General features: G+C 42.4%; 1 protein-coding gene across 2 annotated transcripts in view; it reads right to left on the bottom strand.

The window, feature by feature from the left end:
* The window catches only part of PINX1 (PIN2 (TERF1) interacting telomerase inhibitor 1), a 67,419-nt gene that overhangs the window by 33,779 nt on the left and 9,248 nt on the right, over positions 1 to 24,392 (bottom strand). For both annotated transcript variants that reach the window (XM_027549004.1, XM_027549005.1), the window contains exons 4-6: positions 24,293 to 24,371; positions 16,236 to 16,328; positions 9,878 to 9,951 (exon numbers count right to left, since the gene is read on the bottom strand). In XM_027549004.1, the coding sequence (XP_027404805.1) occupies positions 9,878 to 9,951; positions 16,236 to 16,328; positions 24,293 to 24,371 (246 nt within the window). The remainder of the gene's footprint in view (positions 1 to 9,877; positions 9,952 to 16,235; positions 16,329 to 24,292; positions 24,372 to 24,392) is intronic.

Here is a 24,392-nt window from a genome sequence, read left to right as displayed (position 1 = left end):
TTCACTGCACATACAAGGGTAAACTTCACTATGAAAACAACTTTCACTCGTGGAAAATGAAAGTGAAAGTTGCTCAGTTGTGTCCAACTCTTTGCAACCCTATGGACTATACAGAGCATGGAATTTTCCAGGCCAGAATACTGGAGTGGGTAGCCTTTCCCTTCTCCAGGGGATCTTCCCAACCCAGGGATTGAATCCAGGTCTCCTGCATTCCAGGTGGAATCTTTACCAGCTGAGCCACAAGTGAAGCCCAAGAATCTTGGAGTGGGTAGCCTATCCCTTCTCCAGTGGATTTTCCCGACCCAGGAATTGAGCCAGGGTCTCCCGCACTTGTGGATCACTAATCAAATCTGGATACTGTAGGCCTGGAAAAGCTTTGCATTCCACTCCTAAGTCTGATGATAAAACCACCATTTTTCGAACTTGTTCCCATTCTGGGACTAAAGTCTCTTTGCCAGAAGCCAAATGATGACAAAAACCTATGAGTTACCCTGTACTCCTATATCTTTCTTCCTGCTTGTCATTCCCAGATCTAGATATCCCAAGCAGGCACGAACAGACAGAGGAGAGTGGACCCAGGAGAAACCAAGGACTCTGCTGTCTCTACACCTCATCTCTGTGCCACGCCATCAGGATGATGAACTGTAAGTAAGGACCATGGCCGAACTCTAGGTACTGGGGAAGGAAGTGCTCAGAGAACAGGCAAATAACGTTCTGTGAAAGAATCAAAATATCTATTCTCTGGTGGCATGCATCCTTCATCCACCATTATTCCCTCTCTCCTCTGGCTTCCATCCTTGATTTCTATTAATATTAACACAGATGACAAGAAGACTTATTGAAAGGATTTAAGGGAGGAGCAAACTAGGACACATTATGACAAAAATAAACCAGGCACTAACGACTTTGCACTTGAAGAATGACCATGACATTGTGACCTACCGAGGAAATAATTCAACCATTCCTTGAGCAGAGTGAAATAAACATTAAAGAATATTACAACTAACGGGTTCTTTGACAGATTTTATATTATGAAAACTTTCAGATATATACAAAATTGATGAACTCCCAATATTTCTGTCAATGACTAGCAAGGTTTTGCCACATCATTACTTCATTCTTTTGTTCTTTGCTAATGTAATTTTATTAATTTTTTTTTGCTAATGTAATTTTTAAAGCAGTAACCAGAAGCTTAACAATTCTTAGGTACAGTTATCGATTAAGAAACAGGAAAATTAACCTGTAACTAAAACAATACATTTGGATTCCCATGAGTATTAAAAAAAAAAAGTTCAATCTATCTAAGCATTTAATTATACCAACTAACTCACAGTTATCTAGTTTCTTAGTAAGCAACTATTAGAGACAGTGGGCTAGGGCCTATGAATGAACAGAAGCCGTGGCCACAGTCTGATGGGTGAATGAGAAGACAGGGACTCTCCCAGTGGTCCAGTGGGTGAGATCGCCTTCCAGGGCAAAGGTGCAGGTTCTATCCCTGGCTGGGGAGCTGAGACTCCACGGGACTCATGGCCAAGAAACCAAAACGTAAAAAAAAAAACAAACCCAGAAACAATATTGTAACAAATTTAATACAGACTTCAAAAATGGTCCATGTGGCTGCATGAAAAAAAAATCTTAAAGTTAAAAAAAAAAATTAAAGGGAGAAGTGAGACAGACATGATGCAAAGGAAAATGAAGAGCTAACTTGCTAAGGCAGCACATGGGGAGAGCAAATTCAAACAACTGCAGAGGTTGGTGAAGAGAGAGGCCGCGGCGAGGAATCCCTTCCTGAAGGTGCAGCTGTGACGCAGGCCCCCGAGGGCAGGACTCCCTGTCTGCTCTGCCACGGCTGCATCACTAGTGCCCAGCAAAGAGGCATTTAGTCAAAATCTGCAGAACACATGAACGAGCCAGGACTCTAAGTCCAGTGCTTGCTCAACTGAGCAACTGTGTGTCCCCTCTTCCTTCCTCGATGGCAGGAAGCAGGACTAGAGCTGCACGGGAAGGACTCGGACAGGCAGAGCAGACCAGGCCAGGGCAATGAAGGTGGAGGCAGTGAGGTGGGGACACGGAGACGTGAGGACAGAAGCCGCCCGGGGCTGTAGGGGACCGTCCTTGGTGGGGGGCGTGGTGCTCTGCAGCTCGGAGAAGCAGGCATTTGCACCAGGAACAGAGAGCAGGGCGAGCTGGTGGAGGGTCTGGTGCGCTGGTCAAAGGGAGTCAGTGAGTGAGTGTGTGTGTGGGGGGGATGTAGGCGATGACTGAGAAGACACTAATACTACAAGAGAGAGATTTTGAAAGAACAGATGATAACAGGACACTCTGAAAAGAAAAACTGGGGTCAGGGAGAATTTCTCCAGTTCCGAGAGAAATTCAGGGACAATAATGATCAGGACATCAGTAAACATGGAAAACCAGGAATAATGCAATAGCTATGTTAAACATACAAAATCAACAGAGTTGGTGATGTCTGACAGGATATGAAGGTTAAAGGAAAGAAACAAATCAAATATTATCCTCAAGTTCATGATCCAACTATGCAGGGTAAATAAGATCCACAATGATGAAAGAGATGCTTCGTGCTCTTAGGTTTGCCCCCTATAACTTGGGGTACCTGTTTCATCTACTCATAGTCGTTCTCACCCGGAGTGACCCCGCCAATGCCTCCATCTAAAACTCAGGACCAGAGAAGTTAAAAGCTTGGCTTGGGGTCATAAGAGTGACCTGAGACTAAAGAGGAGACACTCTTGTCACTGAGTTCATGACCCTTTCCACTTCAGCATGACTAGTGTCCACGCATCTTTCCCAACAGAGCGATTATAATTCTGAGAAAGGCACGCCTGCAGCAGGCGAGGCCCCTGTCTTCCAGCAGAACGCCGTGCATTCTTTCTGCCGGAGAGGAAACCGGAGCCAGGGGCAGACACATGACCCACGACCTCCCACATGTGCAAGGAGAACACACAAGAGGCGGCTGGCCAGCCCCAGGACTCAGCCTAAGAGTCTTCCGCGCCGGGCTCACAGCAACAACAGTGTACTTCTGACCGCTCAGAGTGCTTTCTGCCATCTACTCACACACCGCTACGGGCTGAGTTGGGAACTGCACATTTCCACGACACACTGTAGACAACCGAGGAGCTCGGCGAATGAGTTGTGCTAAAATTCATAACAAAGGTGAATATTAGAGCCGATTATTTACCAGCAGAGCCACGAGGGAAGCACAAGAATACTGGAGTGGGTAGCCTATCCCTTCTCCAGGGGATCTTCCCAACCCAGGAATCCAACCGGGGTCTCCCGCATTGCAGGCGGGTTCTTTACCAACTGAGTAATGCGGGAGACCTGGGTTCGATCCCTGGGTTTGGAAGATCCCCTGGAGAAGGGAAAGGCTACCCACTCCAGTATTCTGGACTAGAGAATTACAGTCCATGGGGTTGCAAAGAGTCGGACACACTGAGCAACTTTCATTTTCACTTTTCATTAGAGCCGAGGGAGAGAAGAGTAACAAAAAATACACAAACTCCTTCACTTCGAAGTGGGGGCTTTTCAGTCTTACCAGATTCATGTTCTGAAGGTAGGAGTGGGAGATACTCAAGAGGATGGGGAGCAGGAAGAGGAAGTCCACAGGAGAGGCCAGGGACAACCTGTAGTTCAGATTATTTCTAGACCAACCCTGTTTAAAGACACTTCATATGAGGAAGAAAATCTGAGTAGCAAATAAAGCAAGCTTTTGGTTTTTTGTTTTAGAATTGGAAAAATGCTGGGGCCAGGATATGAAAACAACACCTCTACCCAAATCTTTTGAGATAGAACAGCTTACAATTTGGAACTGATAAATGAAGAAAAGGGTTGTTAAATTTTGAACAAAGGTTTTCTTTTGATGCAAAAGGGCTTTCTCTCAGTTTCTAACCTTCTTTCCTTTAGTAACTATTAGCTGAATGTCCCTATCCACTTACAGAATGAGGAACAGACATTTTTTCCCCTTAAAATAAAAATGTGTGAGGAGACACCAGGCTTACTCTTTCAGGGAGACTGAGCTTGAGTGGCTCAGCTACACAAAAGCTCCGCCAGGCCGCAGCTGGAGGGCAGGGTGAGACAGCCACGGAGAAGACAGAGCATGGCGCAGTGACCTCCTGCCCCACGTTCCCCTGGGGCAAGAGCGCCTTTCTGGAGAAGCTGAACCCACCGAAGAAAAGACCTGCAAGAATTCTGACCTCTGGGGGTTCCCTAAGGAAAATGCCAACTCGCCATGACCACTCCACAGCACAACTCAGCCGCTGAGAAGTGCTGCCTAGGCAAACAGCTCTCAATCTGCTGCTCACTGACTAACTCTTAGACCACTGAGCAAAGGAACATCAGACAGTCGGGAACTCCTCCAACACGAAAGAAACAAGGCAAAACTAAGAGAAAAAAGGAGCCCGGGGGACAAAGACAGAAAAACAACCTGTACATCTCATAACATCATGCATTCAGAGACAAGGGAGTATGTACGGAATCCATGAAATAAGAACAAGATGCTATTTAAAGATAAAGATAAATAAATAAAAAAGGACAATCAGGTGATGAAAAATAGCTCAGGGAAATTAAAAATATGAGAGCAAAACTCAAAATTTTAATAGAAAAATTGGAAGATAAAAATCAAGAAAATCTCCCCAAAAGAAGAACAAAATAGGAGACAAAAGATAAGAAAAATCTGAGGAACAACCCGATGTCCACCACTTACCTAATGATTCCAGATAAAACAAAAGAGAAAAAAAAAAAAAAAACAAAGAATAAAAAGTAATTTTTCAGAACTGACAGAATAATATGAATCTTCACACTGGGAGGCCTAGCAAGTGTCTGATGAATAAAAATATGCAACAATTGACATTTCCACAAGATTTTCGAAATCCAAGGATAAGAAGATTCTAAAAACTCTTGAAGACAAAATAAAGAAAATAAATATGTGTCATGGAGAGAAATAAGAAGAGTACCAGTGGATATCAGAAGACAGTAGAGCAACACCATCTAAATTCTGAAAGCAAATTCAGTCCAGAATTCTATACCCACACAATCTGCCATGACATTCTGATAGAGATTTTCAGAACTGCAGGCCTTCTTAAAAAGCTGCTGGAAGATGAGTGAGGAGACAGACACGGGATGCAGGCCAGAGCAGGTAACAGGAGCCAGGTGGAGCGGACCATCGACAGGGATAGGAACAAGGCAAATCCAACAGCCAGTCCAGAGTGAACGGGCCGGGAGGGCCTGAGGAGGGCGGTGTCCTGGGGAAAACACCGAGCTGACAGACCATCAGACATGAATGACACAGCAGAAAGTGTTGTACGCTGTGCCTAGTAGAGAGTATGGGGAAAATTACAGTTACACCTCGATCCCCCACCAGAAAACATCACAAACGTGTTAGAGTACACTACTTGGCTTAGCAGGGAACACTATTTAGTCATAAAAATATAAACACCAAACACTAAAATAACACTATAATAAATAATAAGAATAATGCATCAGTATTTTGAGTGGTAAAAGGCCTAAATTCTAACCTACCAAAATAAAAATCCAGATAACGTCAGGAACTAACACATGAAGAAAGTCAATGTAAGATCTGTGCTTTAAATGTAAAGATAAATACCGTATAAGATACCACGTGAAAAATGAAGGTGCTGTAAGAAACAGGCATAGGAGATAAAGAGGCGAGGGGGTATGACGGAGGAATGTTGTTTTTTGTGCTGTTCAGTGCAGCTTAATTTTTTAAATCTATGTGCATATATTACTATGGAACCAGGATTCAAATTCAGACAGTGTGGACCCAAATCTGGAGCTCTTAACTTTGAAAGAAGGCAGGAAAATTTATAATCCATCAATTATTTTGGAGACAGCTATCTGATTATCTTTCACCTCCTGATAAGCCTAGGCAATCAAAAGCAATCAGACTAACAGACACGAGTAAGGAGAAAGCATTTATTTTCTCGTATCTAAAATCCTATATTTTTCTATCAACAACAACAGAAAACACAGCCTAAACAGCAAGAGCAGCAGAAAAGGAAAAGTTGGAAAAAACTGCAGTCACACAAACTATAGTTAAAAAATGACTAAGTTTCTTTGATATATGAATTTGTTGGAAAACCATTTATCAACAGCCTGTTTCTCTCCAGCAGAGTCCCTCAAGCCGAGAGCCATGTCATTCCCCTTTGACTGATTAATTAGCCAATCAGGGGACATTTTTCATTGTGAGGCATGATGGTTTATTCCAGCTAATGTTTGGTCTCTAATGGCAACATATTAAAGCCAACTCGGCTATTTTAGCCCCGTGGAGTGACCAAAAGGAAAGGATAGAAGATAAATCAAAAGAGCTCCCTTCAGTTTCCCTTCAGTCCTTAACAAAACCCCCAAGGAGCAAATGGCTGGGGGAAAGATCCTCTACCAATAAAGAGAAAAAACAAAGAAAAGAAGGGTGGAAATGCCTTCAAGCCAGGGGGATCCTTTCCTGCTTCTGAAGAGCAATAATTTATCCTCTGTTGATTACCAGACCACTGATAGAACAGGCACCAAAAAGTCAATACCTAGCTCTTCTTGCTTTTATCAAAAGCTGTGCTCAATAGAAAATCCCGCTCTGCAATGCTTCTTCCTCACTTGGAACGGTTTCACCCGCACTCTGAATTAGACACGGCCAGCGAGGAACCTGATTGAAGGCACTATTTATACACCTGAAGAGAGGCAGCTACCCACTGTGCTACACGTGCTCTAAGCTTCTTACCCTTCTCTGTGCCCTTGACAGGCAAAGCGTGGAGAAGGAGAACTTGGAGTATCAGAGGAATACAAGCTCCTACAGAAGACAGATATGAGTATTCACATATCCAGGAGACAGGAAGCACATCTTAGACACGCTCAGTATATACTGCCAAAACACTCAACAAGACAGTCCAAGCAGCTAGTCTCCGCTATGCAATTCCACTCTTGCGTACATAACACTGCCCAGCTTTCTCACTTGATGGTAAGTGAAGGATTACAAACTAGCAGTCTGCGTCCGGTGAGATCACTGACTCCATCATCATGGTTATTATTTTGTGAATCTTGCACACTTTCAGACCAGGCTATGAGTTTCCCTGGTTCCCTGTCATCTTAAAGTCAGACTACGCACACATTTCCAGTCACGTGCCTGGATCCACTGGCATTTGAGTGTGAGGCCTGGGAAGAGCTGTTACTCACGGTACATATTCTTTTTTGTGCTTTGTCTATTCAGGGACTCCTGCCCTTTGGTTCTAGGTTTGGGCGCATCAATTTTCTCTGCAGCTGTTTCTAACTTCTCCAGTAGTCGTGTTAACGATGCCCTAGTCTGTGTTGTTCCCCCAAGGATTAAAGTATATATCAACAGCTGAGTTCAATTCAACAAAACCTTCGTTGAGAACCTACTCCATGGCAGGCCTGGTTCTAGGTGGTATGGAGTACAAAACTCCTGCCCTCTAGGAGGTTCCAGTCTACTAAGGAAAGACAGACGGTACAAGCAAACTATTTAGTACCTCAGATAGTGACAACTGCTATGGAGAAAAATAAAGCAAAGGAGAGGGGACAAGAGTATCAGGGATTTTTGTTGCTATTGTTTGTATTTTCTGCTATAAATTAGGGTGTCAAGGAAGGCCAGGTGAGGCGACATTTGCACAAAAATGTGAGTTGGGGACAAGCACTCCATGCAGAGGAGCCACCAAGTGCTGAGAGTCAAGGCAGGAGCCCTCCTGAAGTACTGGAGGAACTGGAGGCCAGAGCGACAAGGGCAGAGCTGCAGGGAGAACCAGCCGAGGATGGCAGTGACCATGAGTGTGTGAGAGCTGGGAGGTGTCGTCACGCAGGACTTCAGGCCCCTGGGAGGGAAACCTGCTATTTCACCTCAACATTATTTGATTTCTTATTTAAACACATCAAACAATTCAGACTCATCTCCTGGAAAAAGGACATAAGTAGATAAAGTCAAAATTGCCCACATACCTGAAGATAAGGAAGAGCAATCGCAGTAACGGTCTCTCCTTTGTAGTCTAGGAAAATGTAAACCTTCAAGTCAAGTACCGTTTCAAATGTGAGTATTTCATGTGTTCGCTTTCCTCCAGAATCAGAGAACCTTCGACCCGGAAGTGCTCACATGCACGGCGTTCACGCTCCCCTATTACAAGACGGCCTCCAGGAAGCTGGCCACGCAGTACATCCTGCACGGCTGGCCCGCTCTGCCAGCCCACGCTGTTTCCTTTCTCTGAGGAGGAATCTTTCTATGAATTTCATCCACCAGTTCCAGTCTGTCCTCTGAAGTTTACCAAACCAATCTGTTCCTTTCCTAGAGGACCCCTGAAACCATTCACACCTTCAAAGTCAGGGTCTCTCTGTAGTCCAGGCAGAATTTCCTAACTGCTCATCTGCTAATTCCCCGTGCAAAACTTGCTTTCCAGATCACTTCGGCCCAAGTGCCACGCTCTGAACACATTCTTATAAAACACAGCACCCAGTTCAAATACAGTCACCAGTGCAGAAAACACCCCCAACATCTGTTGCTTCCAGCTGCTCTTAAAGCACCCCAAGCCTGAACTCAGGACAGTTACCATACTGCATTTCTTATTTTGACTTAGGTCAAACTTGTGGTCAGTTTACATGTTCCCAGCCTCTAAGTTAATTCTCATTCAGATGAGTTCTTTTCAAAGATTCAATGAGATTTTACACATCTTCACAAAATTTGATCTATCTGGCTTTGGTCAAATGTCCCAGCTCAGAGAGAGTATTGTGAATCTTGATTCAAAATCAATGGTCAACACGCTGATAAAAATTACTGAAGTCATCACTGCTGGCAAAAAAATACAGACCTAAAATGTGATAATGAGCTTGTTTGTGGGCTTAGTTTAATTTTACTGCTAACCAAAAGGTGCTTCCTTGTAAAATGACCTTAGCAAACTCTAGGCTGGGAAAGCAACTCAATTCATGAATGGTGATGCCAGGTCCAGGTGAGAAGAGGGAGGCAGAGTGACAGAGACATGTAGGAGGAAGCGAAATTCAAATTCAAGAGTGCACATCTAGCAAACCACTTACAAAACTCAACCCAATTCACAAAAAAGAACATGAAAATTCAAAACTAATGAGAAACAACCAACCAACCAGGGACTTCCGTGGTTGTCCAGTGGCTAAGACTCTGGGCTTCCAATGCAGGGGCCCGGGTTTCCATCCCTGGTCAGGGAACTAGCTCCCACATGCTGCAACTAAAGATCTCATGTGAAATCAATCAACTAATCAATCAATAATTCTTTTTTTTAAAATTTAACCAACCAAAAAAGAAAAGTCTGCTTGGAAGTTAGTTTTCAGATTTCACAATCAGCAAGAAATGGGAGACACTAAAAAACTATTTCCATTAGTTCCTATCTGGTTGAACTTCCTGATACTCCTTTTTTTTTTTTTTTCCTTCTCTCAATTTTTCCCTCCCCCACATTCCCAGTTTCCTTCCGCTATCCAGCTTGTTTCCTGTTTCAGCCTTATCACTACAGAAAATACTCCTAAACCACATAGAGGATCGAGAGTGTGCCCCAGCATTCCTGCTCTGTTTCTCTAAACAACACGCCTCTGGCTCAGGCTTTTGGCAAAGGGTATTCTTCCCTGAGGTTAGTCTAGTCCACACACCAGGAGGAAAAAAAACCCAGATAATACACACTGTTTTTAAGGCTCCTTGTAATCTATCAACTGTTATTATCATCTATCAATCATTACTAAGAGGATCACATTTAGCCTTTGTGTGAAGCCTCTAAAAGTTTTTTTTTTGGTAACTTTGTCTGGAAAGTACTGTTAGTAATAAACATAAATAGCTCTATACACAGTTGAAAATCAGTGTTGAGACACAACGTATCAATCGTAGGTGGTTTCATACCTCAGGGGTCCTCTTCTGTCTTTTTCCAAAAATGCAGTCAAGATCTGTTTGGCTCCGAGATGAGAGATCCTTCCCTAGAAATACATGATGCCTTCAGTAATACATTCTAGAATAAGAAGCACAAATATAAACTATAAAACTGGGTTTGGGAAATAAATAAACAATTTTGTAAATGACCAACTTTCTCTTTCCCTTTCACTGACTTTTGCTGTTTTTCAGTTGCCAAGTCTTGCCTGTCTCCTTGCAGCTCCATGGACTGTAGCAGGCTGGGCCTCCCTGTCCCTCACCATCTCCCAGAGTTTGCTCAAACTCATGTCCATTGAGTCAGTGATGCCCTCCAACCATCTCATCCTCTGCTGCCCCCTTCTCCTTTTGCCTTCAATCTTTTCCAGCATCAGGGTCACACTGTTTAATCACTAAATACAATTAATTAAACTTAAAAATTAAACAAGTGAACCAGAACCCCTGACTTCCTCTTAATGGGACAAACAAGCCTGAGCATGCAGGTGGAGAGGAAAACTAAATTCTCAAGCTAGCTCTACTACTGGTACACTTTCAAGGTATAATTTCTGGGCCTCTGGGTTCCCTTAGTAAACAGTAAAATTCTGTTACTTCAAGGAGACAGGAGTTATACTCAATGAGGGTTACAAAATGCAGAATAAAAATATGCTGCTAAGATACATAGCTCCAAAACCCCACCTGTGCACAGGAAAGAGAACATTCTGTATTGACACATACAAGCTCAGTAATTAATTGAATGTATGAAATTTTTTTATAAATACAAATTAAAATTGCTGCATTAGGGTGAAAAGATTTCAGACTTTTTCTGTTTGTTTTTTTCACTGTAATAGTGTTATCATTTTAAATAAAAGGATAAGTAATAAGTAGGAAATTAAATGGCTTCTGGCAAACTGGTATCCAAAGGACCCTTGATTCTTATTAAAAACACTAAACTCTTTAACTTAATTTCAAACCCACAAACCAACTAATTTAAAACTCACTTCTATGGAATTTCCACTTCTACCGACAATACTGTGTGAGCAGCCAACCAAATCTAGTCCCATTTGTCAACTTCATGGTAGATGTATATATAAAGTCTGGAAGCTCCGGGGGAGTGAGGCTCTGGCTTAGACACAGGAATCTGTTTTGAGTTGGAAGGCTGAGTTCCACTGTCACGGATTCAGTTATCTTCTTGGCTTCCTGCAGCAACCTGACTTGGCACAGCACTGTCGTGACCCAGAAGGGTTCCAGTTCACTGGCTACCGCTGGGGCATTCAAATATGATATTGCTCAGTGACTCCATGAAATTAAAAAAAAAAAAAAAACACCCTGCAATGTAATGCAAAACCAGGTGCCCAAACCAGTCTCTGAGGCTGCCGTACCAGACTCCTAAGTCCAGTCGGCGTGACCTGTTCCCACCTGGAGGGCAGGCTCTGCATTGCTCTCACCCCTCTGCCTGAGCTGGAAATAAAGAAAGCTTCCTGGTTCTAGCTGCTTAGTCCATAGAGCCCAGACAGATGATCCCAGAGGAAGCCTACTCATGAGCAAAATGAAGCCTCCCAGATGGAAACGCAGACAATGAACCGGAATAGTGGAGGATAAAGCTGGCCACTGAGGGGAGACGTGGGCAACCCTCAGGAGGCCTGAGGTCTGTTCTGAGCTTAGTCCTCAGTGTAACCCGTTCCACACTGCAGAGAACATTCAGGGTGGCAGCTTCTATTTCAGAAAAAGGAGTTGTACTGGGATCAAAATACGTACTGGCCACCCACCCCTAAGCTAGCTTCTGAAATGGAACAGACACCCTAAAAGAAATGCAAATGACAATCACTTTTACAACAACTCAACTAAAAAGAATGCTGGAGGGATTAGAAAGCGGGGGGACGGACATGCAAGATCACAATTCTAAAACAGGATGTCAAAACATGAACACACGGAGATGAAAAATGAAGCTAAAAATCAAAGGGAAGCTGTCAAGCTAATAAGAGAATGTACCAATGAAAGTGCAAGTGTTTCTAAAGTTTTGGTGACGGGTTCTTGTATCAGAAATGCTTATCCTTTAGCAAAGTTCACTTAAGCAAATGTGGAAACCAGGACTGTTACAGGCCTTGCTCTGGATTTGATCTGGAAAACAAAACACGGAGAAGAATTAAGAGTCAGAGACCAAAGGAAAGGAACTTAAAGGAGATGAAACTGTGAAGATGGAAGTGGTATTGAAATAGTCATTAGTTAATGGTCCTGGTTGACTAGTTTATAAATGTTATAAAATTATGGCCAGTTTTGAATACAATATGTATATTAAAAATGAGTTTGAAAGTTACTGGTCTCCATTCTCAATCATGGTCAACTCAAAGCAAACACTGTTGATGAACTTCTCTTAGAGAAAAGGACATCAAATCATTGAACAGAATAGGAAATATATGACATCTGCCTGGATTTGGTTTCTGTACTCACTAGTCTTCAACTGGCCACAATACTCCAAGAACCAAGGATAAAAAGATTCCAGTAGCCAAGCTGATGTAACAAAGTCATGAAAGGATGACCTGATTCTTTCAGAGAACAGCACTTTACTTATGATCATTTTAGCTGTTTTTCTAATAATGAGGACTTTCAGGTGTTCCCTTCAATCAGTGTAGCGATTTGGAGAGAAGAACATGACCCCTACAGCCAGACTCACTTACAACACCAAGAAGCCCACATGGGAAGCAAGTAAAACTGTAAAAAACCAACACAAGAACTTAAGAATCATGGAGATGTAGAGCCTCTCTCAGTTCAAGGGCAAAAGTCACACAGAGCCCAACAAGGGAGCACTGTGTTATAACCAGAGCTCAAAACACTGAGTTTTTTAACTCATAGTAAAGGTACAAGGGAAAGGAAATGCAGGTTGAAAAATACACCAGTTAAATAAAAAACACTGAAGTGTTACATAGGTAGCTAGCTTCACTTGCTTCAAAAATTTATTTGCATACCCCAATCAAGAAGGATAAAACAGACGATATTATATTTTGACTTTGTTTTTTAATGAAAACATATAGAATGGATAATAAGCCGAGGAATGGAAGATGAGGAAACTTCTCTGAAAGGGTAATAATGTGAGAAAATCAGGAAACCTGAAAGAATCGAAACGGGGTGAAATGAGATCTTCACACCTGATGATAAGACAGTTGGAATATTTTTTTAAAGCCTGCAATGGTGCTCCTTTACACTTAAATGTCAAAAGAGCCAGAAGAAGGAGAACACCCACCTCTAGCAGAGTCTGGCTGCAGGGAGCCAGCCTTGCCAGGACACTAAAGTCGGTGTCAGACGAGCAGCTGACCACCAGGACACGCGAGACGAGTACGAGTACTTTCCTTATTTAAGGAGTGAAGTATCACAGATTGTTACAGGAAAAAGAAGTCTAAACACAACGAAGCTGCACAAGTGCTGTCTACACAACCTTCCACCCACTTAGCCACCGCACGACTGGGAGCAAAAAGCCAGGCTTTCTGGACAACCTCGCCCTGTTAAATATTAAAAACATCAAAAGTGGCTTTGGAGAAATTGCCATCTTCCCTAATTTTCTTTTCTCTGTGGGTACAGCCTCACCAAACATTTTTTAGATTAAAAGAAACCACCACTGAGTTTAGGCCCTTAAACAAATATGGATGAAATTAACATCTTGAAATTATGTAATAAATTACGTCGACTTTAAATGATAAACTTAGGATGAGAGAAAGGAATAATTATGTATCAGAACTAAAATGCTACAGCCAATATTTAAGCAGTAACAAATTTTACAATACTGTTCGCTGCTGTAATCTCTCTGCAGTGAAATTTTTATCTTCATTTTTCTCACCGAGCTAAATAAAATGCTGCCTTCTCGTGTTTGGGGTTTCTGGACCATTGATGGAGCTATAATATGAACCCTCCTCATCCAATGAGTGAGTTACTGTAAAAGCAGATCCCTGAGCTAAAATCCTTATCATCCATTATGCTGAACACCCATGATTTCCATATAATGGCATCATTTCTGATAAATTCTGAAAAAGAACCTATTTTAGAACTCAACAATGACTTAAAAAGATCTTTCATTTCACAAAAAAAGGAGACTGAGGCTGACAGAAGGCAAGAGGTTAAGTGATTTGTCTGAGAGTCACAGCCAGAAGCCAGGTTCCTGTGGCCTAAGATAGTCTGCCGTGGAGGAGACACAGTTTATCATTCACATTCAATGACAACAGTTGCTCTACAAGGGAGACTTCTTTCAATAAATTAAAGCACTTTAAAATAAATTTACACTGTGGACTGTTAAAATAGATGGCAACTGATTATTTCCTCACTACCTGGATTCCTGCCTCCTCCTGTGTTCTCTACTGATTTCCACTCTGCTTTTCCCCTGTTTTCCCACTCATTCTCTATCTTTGTAATATATCTTGAATTATCTTCCCTGCATTCCATTGCCCCCCTTCTCCCCAAACAAAGCTAATTAATAAGCAAACCTCATATTATTTTATTTTTAAGATTTTTTTTTAAGTCTTCAATTGAACTCATTACAATATTGCTTCGGTTTTATGTTTTTTGGTCCTGAGGCATGTGGGATCCTAACTCCCTGACCAGGGAATGAACCTGCACTCCCTGCATTGGAAAGTGAAGTCTTAACCACTGGACCACCAGGGAAGTCCCACAAACTTCATTTCAAAACAGAGAAAAAGAAGGAATAACACACCAAGCAGGCTGACAGGGTGAACTGGCAAGGGGATGGCTTAACTAGAAACAGAAAGAAGACGCTCCCGGCATCCACAGATTAAAGTAGATCGAAGAGGTTTATTCTGGCTTCAGCAAATGCTTCAGGTGAAATCACACATGCAGGCTGCCATAAGAAGAAGATTCTGTTGCAAAAGTGAAAGCTTAAAAGGCTGCCATGCTATCCAAAAGTCACAGGGCACTTTTAATTTCATTAGTTTGCTAAGCACCCTGCTCCTGTATCTATTTTTTTCCCCTATAGGGTCTAATGAAAAGGAAGGATATTTCAGGGATGGGGGTGAAGTGACCATTTAGCCCCTCCTGGAAAGGACTGATGGGCAACCAAGGACTGTTTTCTGTCCTGCAGCAGGTCAGGAGTGGAGAGAAGCTCTGCTTAGGGCCATACCGGAGAATGACAGAGAAGGTTCTACCCTGGGAGAAAGACGAGGGGCTAACATGATGAGCCAGATGACCATGCCTGCTAGGAGACGGAAGGGGGAAGCCCCAGTCTCTCTCTGCACATGTCCCCAAAACTAATCAGCTCTGCCATGAGCCCTCCGTCACACCGAGCCCAGTCTACCTTGTGGGGTCCTGCTCCAAATGAGAACCACCATGAAGAGTTTAGAGCAGTGGGAACTCCAGCTCCCTACTGCCGTTCAGGGGGTTCTAGGAATCAGGGAATTCCCAATCACGTCAACAAGACTAAAGCAAAGATATGCTTTTCCTGCCATATAGAGGTAGAAATATACATCCAGTCTTCCATAGATGAACCATCACAAGGTGACTAGATAACATAATTATCATCATACTTATACTTTAAGTATATTAATATGATAAACAGGGGTTTATACCTGGGAAGTATGCTTAATACATGACAATGGGAAAATATCTGGGGAGTTGATGAGGTCAAGTTAAATGGTTTCTTTCCAATACAAGACTGCCACCTCCTGGTTATAGAGGACAGCTGCACCCACGACTGACCACGTACAGCCCTGGAACCGGAGTCGGGAGGAGACGATGGGGGAAGACAAGTTTTCTAACACTACCTTTGCAGTGACCGTGGAACAGTTAAGTCCGCACTCCATGAAACAGAGAAACGGTGTGGAACAGTAGAAGAGTTAACTCGGGAGTGAGATCTTTCATACTGGAGAACTCAATATAGAGGCCACTTCATGAATGTTTATGAATCTCATATAGATTCTATGTGATTCTCTAAATGGGTCCATTTTAAAAGCTTTTCAACACCAAAATTAAACTCTAAAAAAAGCTTAATGCAACTAAGAGAAATGTAACTAAAAGTACTGAGTGATAAATTTAGCCACATAAAAGTCTGTCTTCTCCTCTAAATATTAATAGCATGTTAACTTCCACGCTCAGCTTTGCCAGAGGACTTGCACGCAGTCTAAGGGCAAAGCTGGGGCCCACCTCGGCATGAGTGAGGCTGTGTCTGCCTCACTCTAACAAGACCCCCGGTGACTCACAAGTGCGGACACCTCAGCACTGCTGTGGATCAAGCCGGTCAGTGAGTCCCTCCTTTTCCATTTTGTACATAAGACAAGTGATGCTGGTGAAGAGCTAAAAATACTCTAAGAAATCCAGATGTGAACACAGAGATTTAAAACAAAGAAACGTGTGATTTTACCTTTTGTGAATTTCATATAGTGAACACGGTTTTTGGAGATTTTGGACTTCTCTTCAAGACTGAAAGACTTCTTTTCCTTGTTGTCTGGGGAGTCTTATAAAAAAAAAAAGGATGAAAAGTATTTCATTAAACTCTCCACATTCCATTCTCAATCCCCTACAGTGACACGGTCTTGTCTAAATAAAATCCTTAGGAGCTTTATCATTTATTATTGAACTGTAACCAAAGATTAGAAATATTCTTAAATTGTGTACTACCCATCAGGCAGGGCTATTCTCCAGAAATCTGTAACATCCTGGAGGAAGAGAAATGAAAATTTGTGTTCACACAAAACCTCTGCATGAATGTTCATGACAGTCTTATTTGTGATAATAAGTTACTGGAAATAAACCAAAATTCCTTCAATGGGTGAATGGCTAAGCAAATTCTGGTACTCCCTTTTATGGGAACATTACTCCACAATAAAGAGGAAGGAGATATTGATACTGTGTGACAACCTGGATGTACTTCACTGGCGGGCGACTGACGGGCGTTATGCTTAAGTGAAAAAAGTCAATCTACATACTAAATGATCCACTCAGACATTCTGGAAAGGAAAAACTACAGAGATGGAGAACAGTGAAAGGTTTAACGGGGACAAAGATGAAAGCGGAGTTTGGAAGCTGGAGGGGTAAGGTGGGTATAAATACAGAAAGGCAGCGTGAGGCAGCTCTTTTGTGGTGACAAAGCGGTTCCGTATCTTGAATGTGGTGGTAGCTACACGAATCCATACATATGATAAAACTGCACTGGAACTACACACACACAAGTAAATGAAGGCTAAAAACCCCAAAATACCGGTGAAAACTGAATAAGAACTGTGGTCTAGTTAACAGTCAACACCAGTGTCAGTTTCCTAGTTTTGATATCATGCTATGGCTCTATTAGATGTCATCGTTGGAGAAACTGGATGAAAGGTATTCAGGACTCTTTCTACAACTATTTTTGCAATTTCCTGTAAGCCTAAAATTGTTTCAAAATAAAAACTTCTTTTAGAAAGTGAGTAAAGGTAAGACAGATTGATAATCCAAAAACAGGTCAGAGATGAGATGAGGAGCAGAGCTGGCACTATGCTCTGAGTCTGAGCCACCACCTCAAACTCCAGATTTAGCTGGAGGCTCACCTTTCAGGGTAAAAACAACAATAAAAACAAATCGCTGAGGAATGAAATCATGTGGTTATATTCCTTTGACGAAAGAGGAAAATGTGGGGGAGAATGTAGTCCCTCACCTGAAATATCAAAGCAAGTAGATCTGGGGTAAGAGTCAGTGACAGGATTCTAACGAGCTGCCTGTATGCCCTTATCTTTATCTATTTGTCAAATTCAAGTAGCAGAAAGAGAATGTCATAGGTAGAAAAGACACTGAATTTTCCTATGGTTATGTCATAAGGAAATATATAAAGATGAGATTAGAGAAAGGAGAAAAAAAGAAATTTTCACCTTAATACTGAAGCAAAACAAGCACATGCTTGTTTAACATGATTAAACATGTTAACTAACTGTAATTCTTCCCAGGAAATTACACAGTAAGTTTCCGAACATAAAGGTAGATGCTTCAAGCTTTCAGATTAAGCACGGCTTAATCACATCAACAGCCTGAAACATTCTCCATGATCACTTTCCAAGAACAACTTGCACCTTCTTTCAAAGACATCCTACCTGTAAATTTCTCCTGCTCTTTTTGCAGGCAAAAAACTTCATATAGCACATTACATTCTCAATTTGGATGTTCCAAACACAAATCACCAAGCAGCATACCAGATTGAAGTAGTTTTTACCAATGGAAAGCTTCTTAAGTACTAGCTGTTGGGCTAAGCTTTCTATGCATTCCTGCATTTCATCTCACAACCACCCTGGAAGATAGCTGCTATGATTATTAAACCAACCTCACAGGACACTGAAGCATGGAGGGTAAAGTAAGACCCACTGAGGAGGTGGCTATGAGGGAACTGGGAGCCAGGCAGATACATGTGACAGTGCACATCCTTAACCTGTGCACTGTGTTGCCGCAGAGCTGTGCTCACACTCAGGGGAGGGGAGAACCTCCTGGGAGCCTCACCACCTTCCCAGAGCAAACCTGAGCCCTGACGCGTCCTAGGGCACCAGTTTCTACCTGCCTGTCCACACGCACGCTTACCTAAAGCTGCTCTGTCCTGTGCAGATACATCACTCTGGTCCTCCTCCCACTTGACACCAGAGGAGCACAGGTCTCCTTGCACCAGGATCAGTAAGGAACAAGCTGCAGAGCTGGTGTCAGGGAGGGGTCCTTTCATCAAAGCCAGTCCCCTCCCCACCCTATCTATCTCATCAAGAGAGGCAGTTCCAAAAAGGTTTTACCATTCTAACAACTATTTATCAAAACTTGCATTTCCTGGTTTTGTTAATTGTTGTGCAGTTACCCAGTCGTGTCCAACTCTTTGCGACCCCATGGACGACAGCACGCTGGGCCTTTCTCCCTCACCATCTCCCGGAGTTTACCCAAGTTCAAGTTCATTGCATCGGTGATACTGTCCAGCTGTCTCATCCTCTGATGCCTTCTTTCCTTTCTGCCCTCAATCTTTCCTAGCATCAGGGTCTTTTCCAATGAGGTGTCCGTTTGCATCAGATGACAAAAATACTAGTTTGCTAGTTATAACCTACTAATTAGTAATGACAACTGAATCCAAAGGAAAAATATTTACACATAGGCCTTGAGGTTACTAGAAATAAACCAAAAATTTACATGTATTTGTTTTGTAGCAGAAAAACAAGACAAGATGATGAGTTTTTAAAAATTCAAGCAAAAAATATATTAATACAAAATATCATGGGGTATATACAATGGAATTATTTCAGAGGAAAAGAAACTAGAAAATATAATATTGCTGAGTATTAAAGAACTTGCTTTTCTATGTCTAAACAGAAGACCATGGATATCAAATTGCTCTAGTATTAAATACCTACTGAACACATTTGGGACTGATGAAAAGCTCTTATTTTCAAAAGTCGATATTTCCCAAATAGGCCAGATACACATTCTTTGCAACTATTTAAAACTACGATGAAAAACATTATAGACATCAATCTAAAAATGTGAGACAGTATCAGTTCAGTTCAGTTCAATCGCTCAGTCGTGTCTGACTCTTGGCAACCCCATGAATCACAGCACACCAGGCCTCCCTGTCCATCACCAACTCCCAGAGTTCACTCAAACTCACATCCATTGAGTCAGTGGTGCCATCCAACCATCTCATCCTCTGTTGTCCCTTTCTCCTCCTGCCCTCAATCTTTCCCAACATCAGGGTCTTTTCAAATGAGTCAGTTCTTCGCATCAGGTGGCCAATGTATTGGAGTTTCAGCTTCAACATCACTCCTTCCAATGAACACCCAGGACTGATTTCCTTTAGGATGCACTGGTTGGATCTCCTTGCAGTCCAAGGGACTCTCAAGAGTCTTCTCCAACACCACAGTTCAAAAGCATCAATTCTCTGGTGCTCAGCTTTCTTCACAGTCCAACTCTCACATCCATACATGACCACTGGAAAAACCATAGCCTTGACTAGACGGACCTTTGTTGGCAAAGTAATGTCTCTGCTTTTTAATATGCTATCTAGGTTGGTCATAACTTTCCTTCCGAGGAGTAAGTGTCTTTTACTGTTTTTCAAATTGCCTCAGAGGCTCTGGAAGCAAAAAAATTTGAAGATCCTTGTCCTAAACCACCTTTGTGGATGACAGGCTATCAGCATCCCAATGTATTTCCAAAAATATTTAAAATCACAAGGAACAAAATATCTGATAGAAGTAAAAAGCATTTCTTAAAACCATGAGGTAAGTCCACCAAAAAGCCAAGCTGAGTCATATGTTAACTACTTGAGATAGGATAATTTTTAAAAATAAAAATGTAAAGACTATGGAGTTTTCTTGTGTCCCACAAAGAAGTAAGGGTTATTTCTAAAATTTTTGCAAGATTCTGTGAAGAAAATAGTTTGGAATCTGTTTAGTTGAAAGGCAAACTGTAATTAGGTAAGCAATCTTAAAGAACTAAAAATATTATAGCAGAAAAATAGGTTACCAGGTTATCCTGTCAGCTTTAATTCAAGTAATATGACCAAAAATTCATCTGGATGAAGATACTGTATTTACCAAAGATGATTTGGCAGAAAAATGATCTCAGCTCTCCAGGGCCCTGGCCAAGTTTTCCCTTAAAGGAATATTCTAAAGGCTTTTCAGTACTCGGACTAGCAGTTAGCAAGGCCTGGTTTGAATTGTACTGAGCTAACGTGGAGACAGAGCTAATAGCACTGTACCTATCACAGGATACGGTGTGACAGGTATCAGCGAACTCAAATGGACTGGAAAGGTGAATTTAACTCAGATGACCATTGTATCTACTACTGCGGGCAGGAATCCCTTAGAAGAAATGGAGTAGCCATCATGGTCAACAAAAGAGTCCAAAATGCAGTACTTGGATGCAATCTCAAAAATGAAAGAATGATCTCTGTTCGTTTCCAAGGCAAACCATTCAATATCACATTAATCCAAGTCTATACCCCAACCAGTAACGCTGAAGAAGCTGAAGTTGAACGGTTCTATGAAGACCTACAAGACCTTTTAGAACTAACACCCAAAAAAGATGTCCTTTTCATTATAGGGGACTGGAATGCAAAAGTAGGAAGTCAAGAAACACCTAGAGTAACAGGCATATTTGGCCTTAGGATATGGAATGAAGCAGGGCAAAGGCTAATAGAATTTTGCCAAGAGAACGCACTGGTCATAGCAAACACCCTCTTCCAACAACGCAAGAGAAGACTCTACACATGGACATCACCAGATGGTCAACACCAAAATCAGACTGATTATATTCTTTGCAGCCAAAGATAGAGAAGCTCTATACAGTCAGCAAAAACAAGACCAGGACCTGACTGTGGCTCAGATCATGAGTTCCTTATTGCCAAATTCAGACTTAAATTGAAGAAAATAGGGAAAACCACTAGACCATTCAGGTATGAACTAAATCAAATCCCTTATGATTAGACAGTGGAAGTGAGAAATAGATTTAAGGGACTAGATCTGATAGACAGAGTGCCTGATGAACTATGGACAGAGGTTCGTGACATTGTACAGGAGACAGGGATCAAGACCATCCTCATGGAAAAGAAATGCAAAAAAGCAAAATGGCTGTCTGGGGAGGCCTTACAAATACCTGTGAAAAGAAGAGAAGCAAAAAGCAAAGGAGAAAAGGAAAGATATAAGCATCTGAATGCAGAGTTCCAAAGAATAGCAAGGAGAGATAAGAAAGCTTTCCTCAGGGATCAATGCAAAGAAATAGAGGAAAAGAACAGAATGGGAAAGACTAGAGATCTCTTCAAGAAAATTAGAGATACCAAGGGAACATTTCATGCAAAGATGGGCTCGATAAAGGACAGAAATGGTATGGACCTAACAGAAGAAGAAGATATTAAGAGGTGGCAATAATACACAGAAGAACTGTACAAAAAAGATCTTCATACCCAGATAATCACGATGGTGTGATCACTGACCTAGAGCCAGACATCCTGGAATGTGAAGTCAAGTGGGCCTTAGAAAGCATCACTACGAGCAAAGCTAGTGGAGGTGATGGAATTCCAGTTGAGCTATTTCAAATTCTGGAAGATGATGCTGTGAAAGTGCTGCACTCAATATGTCAGCAAATTTGGAAAACTCAGCAGTGGCCACAGGACTGGAAAAGGTCAGTTTTCATTCCAATCCCAAAGAAAGGCAACGCCAAAGAATGCTCAAACTACTGCACAATTGCACTCATCTCACACGCTACTAAAGTAACACTGAAAATTCTCCAAGCCAGGCTTCAGCAGTATGTGAACCGTGAACTTGCAGATGTTCAAGCTGGTTTTAGAAAAGGCAGAGGAACGAGAGATAAAATTGCCAATGGCAATTTTCTACTGGATCATGGAAAAAGCAAGAGAGTGCCAGAAAAACATCTATTTCTGCTTTATTGACTATGCCAAAGCCTTTGACTGTATGGATCACAATAAACTGTGGAAAATTCTGAAAGAGATGGGAATACCAGACCACCTGACCTGCCTCTTGAGAAACCTATATGCAGGTCAGGAAGCCACAGTTAGAACTGGACATGGAACAACAGACTGGTTCCAAATAGGAAAAGGAGTACTTCAAGGCTGTGTATTGTCACCCTGCTTATTTAACTTAAATGCAGAGTACTCATGAGAAACGCTGGGCTGGAAGAAGCACAAGCTGGAATCAAGATTGCCGGGAGAAATATCAATAATCTCAGATATGCAGATGACACCACCCTTATGGCAGAAAGTGAAGAGGAACTAAAAAGCCTCTTGATGAAGGTGAAAGTGGAGACTGAAAATGTTGGCTTAAAGCTCAACATTCAGAAAACAAAGATCATGGCATCTGGTCCCATCACTTCATGGGAAATAGATGGGGAAACAGTGGAAACAGTGTCAGACTTTATCTTTTTGGGCTCCAAAATCAGTGCAGATGGTGATTGCAGCCATGAAATTAAAAGACACTTACTCCTTGGAAGAAAAGTTATGACCAACCTAGATAGCATATTTAAAAGCAGAAACTTTACTTTGCCAACAAAGGTTCGTCTAGTCAAGGCTATGGTTTTTCCTGTGGTCATGTATGGATGTGAGAGTTGGACTGTGAAGAAGTCTGAGCGCCGAAGAATTGATGCTTTTGAACTGTGGTGTTGGAGAAGACTCTTGAGAGTCCCTTGGACTGCAAGGAGATCCAACCGGTCCATTCTGAAGGAGATCAGCCCTGGGATTTCTTTGGAAGGAATGATGCTAAAGCTGAAACTCCAGTACTTTGGCCACCTCATGCGAAGAATTGACTCATTGGAAAAGACTCTGATGCTGGGAGGGATTGGGGGCAGGAGGAAAAGGGGACGACAGAGGATGAGATGGCTGGATGGCATCACTGACTCGATGGACGTGAGTCTGAGTGAGCTCCTGGAGTTGGTGATGGACAGGGAGGCCTGGCGTGCTGCAGTTCATGGGGTCACAGAGTCGGACACGACTGAGCGACTGAACTATCACAGGGAGACAGCACCCTCTAGTGGTCTTGAGGTAAGTCCACGGGGGGACGGAGTTTAGAGTTGGGGCATTGTGCCCAGGGGACATTTGGTGATATCAGGAGATATTTTTGTCACAACTAGGGAGAGGGTGCAAATGGTGTCCAGTGGATAGCAGTCAAGGATGCTGCTAATCATCCTAAATGCAGAGGACGTGCCTCACAGCAAAGAATGATCTGGCCCAAAACATCAGCAGTGCCATGCCTGAGAAAGGCTTTACAGGCTCTTGCAATAATCCACAGGAAATACCAGCTGCTCAGACCATGCTGGGTACAGTGTAGGTGACAAGAGGAAGTCAGGGTCTGCGTATATTTTAGAGGCAGAACCGACAGCAGTTCTTTCGCTGGAACAACCAGAAGCATGAAGCTGACATCAACTGAGCTGGGGAAGATGGTGGATAAAACAGGTTGTGGGGTATGCGGGTCCAGCAGTTTACAGGGCGGGAGTTGGGGAGGTGCAGAATTGAAGTCTGGAAGTTGAGGAAACTGATGAAGATACTGAGCAGCGGGCTCAATACAAGTCTGGGGTTCAGGAGAGAGGGTGAAGCAGTAGAGAGAAGTGTGGCAATGGTCACCACATTGCCCTGGGAGACCGGATGGCGTAATAAGAGAGTGCAGATGGAAGATGCAAAAGGCCTGAATTGCAGGACCCCGGACACTGTAAGGCCGGGTAAGGGAACTGCAGCAGAGAAATGCAAACCAAGTAACTCTTAACGGGGAGAAAAAGCCTCCGCTTACGACTAATGTTAATTCAATGCGAGTACCCAGAAATGTAAACAGAAGTGACTATCTGTGATAGCTACAAGCAGTTAACTTTCAGATATGACACTAACAGTAAAAAAAAAAAATGTTGATAAAAATATTTTATATTGAGATTCAGTTCAGTTCAGTCACTCAGTTGCGTCTAATGGATAAAAAGCAAAGGTTTCCCCACCTGCTGTTTCCTGCCCATGGCAAGTGTTCAACTGGGCCAGAAGCTGGTTAAAATCATCTTGATGAGCAATCCAGTTATCCTGAAAAATAGCAAAAAATCA

Source organism: Bos indicus x Bos taurus, chromosome 8 (genome assembly GCF_003369695.1).
Source record: "Bos indicus x Bos taurus breed Angus x Brahman F1 hybrid chromosome 8, Bos_hybrid_MaternalHap_v2.0, whole genome shotgun sequence".
Classification (NCBI taxonomy): domain Eukaryota; kingdom Metazoa; phylum Chordata; class Mammalia; order Artiodactyla; family Bovidae; genus Bos; species Bos indicus x Bos taurus.
The sequence above is the reverse complement of the archived record's forward strand: the minus strand, read 5'-3'. Positions and strand labels throughout refer to the sequence as shown.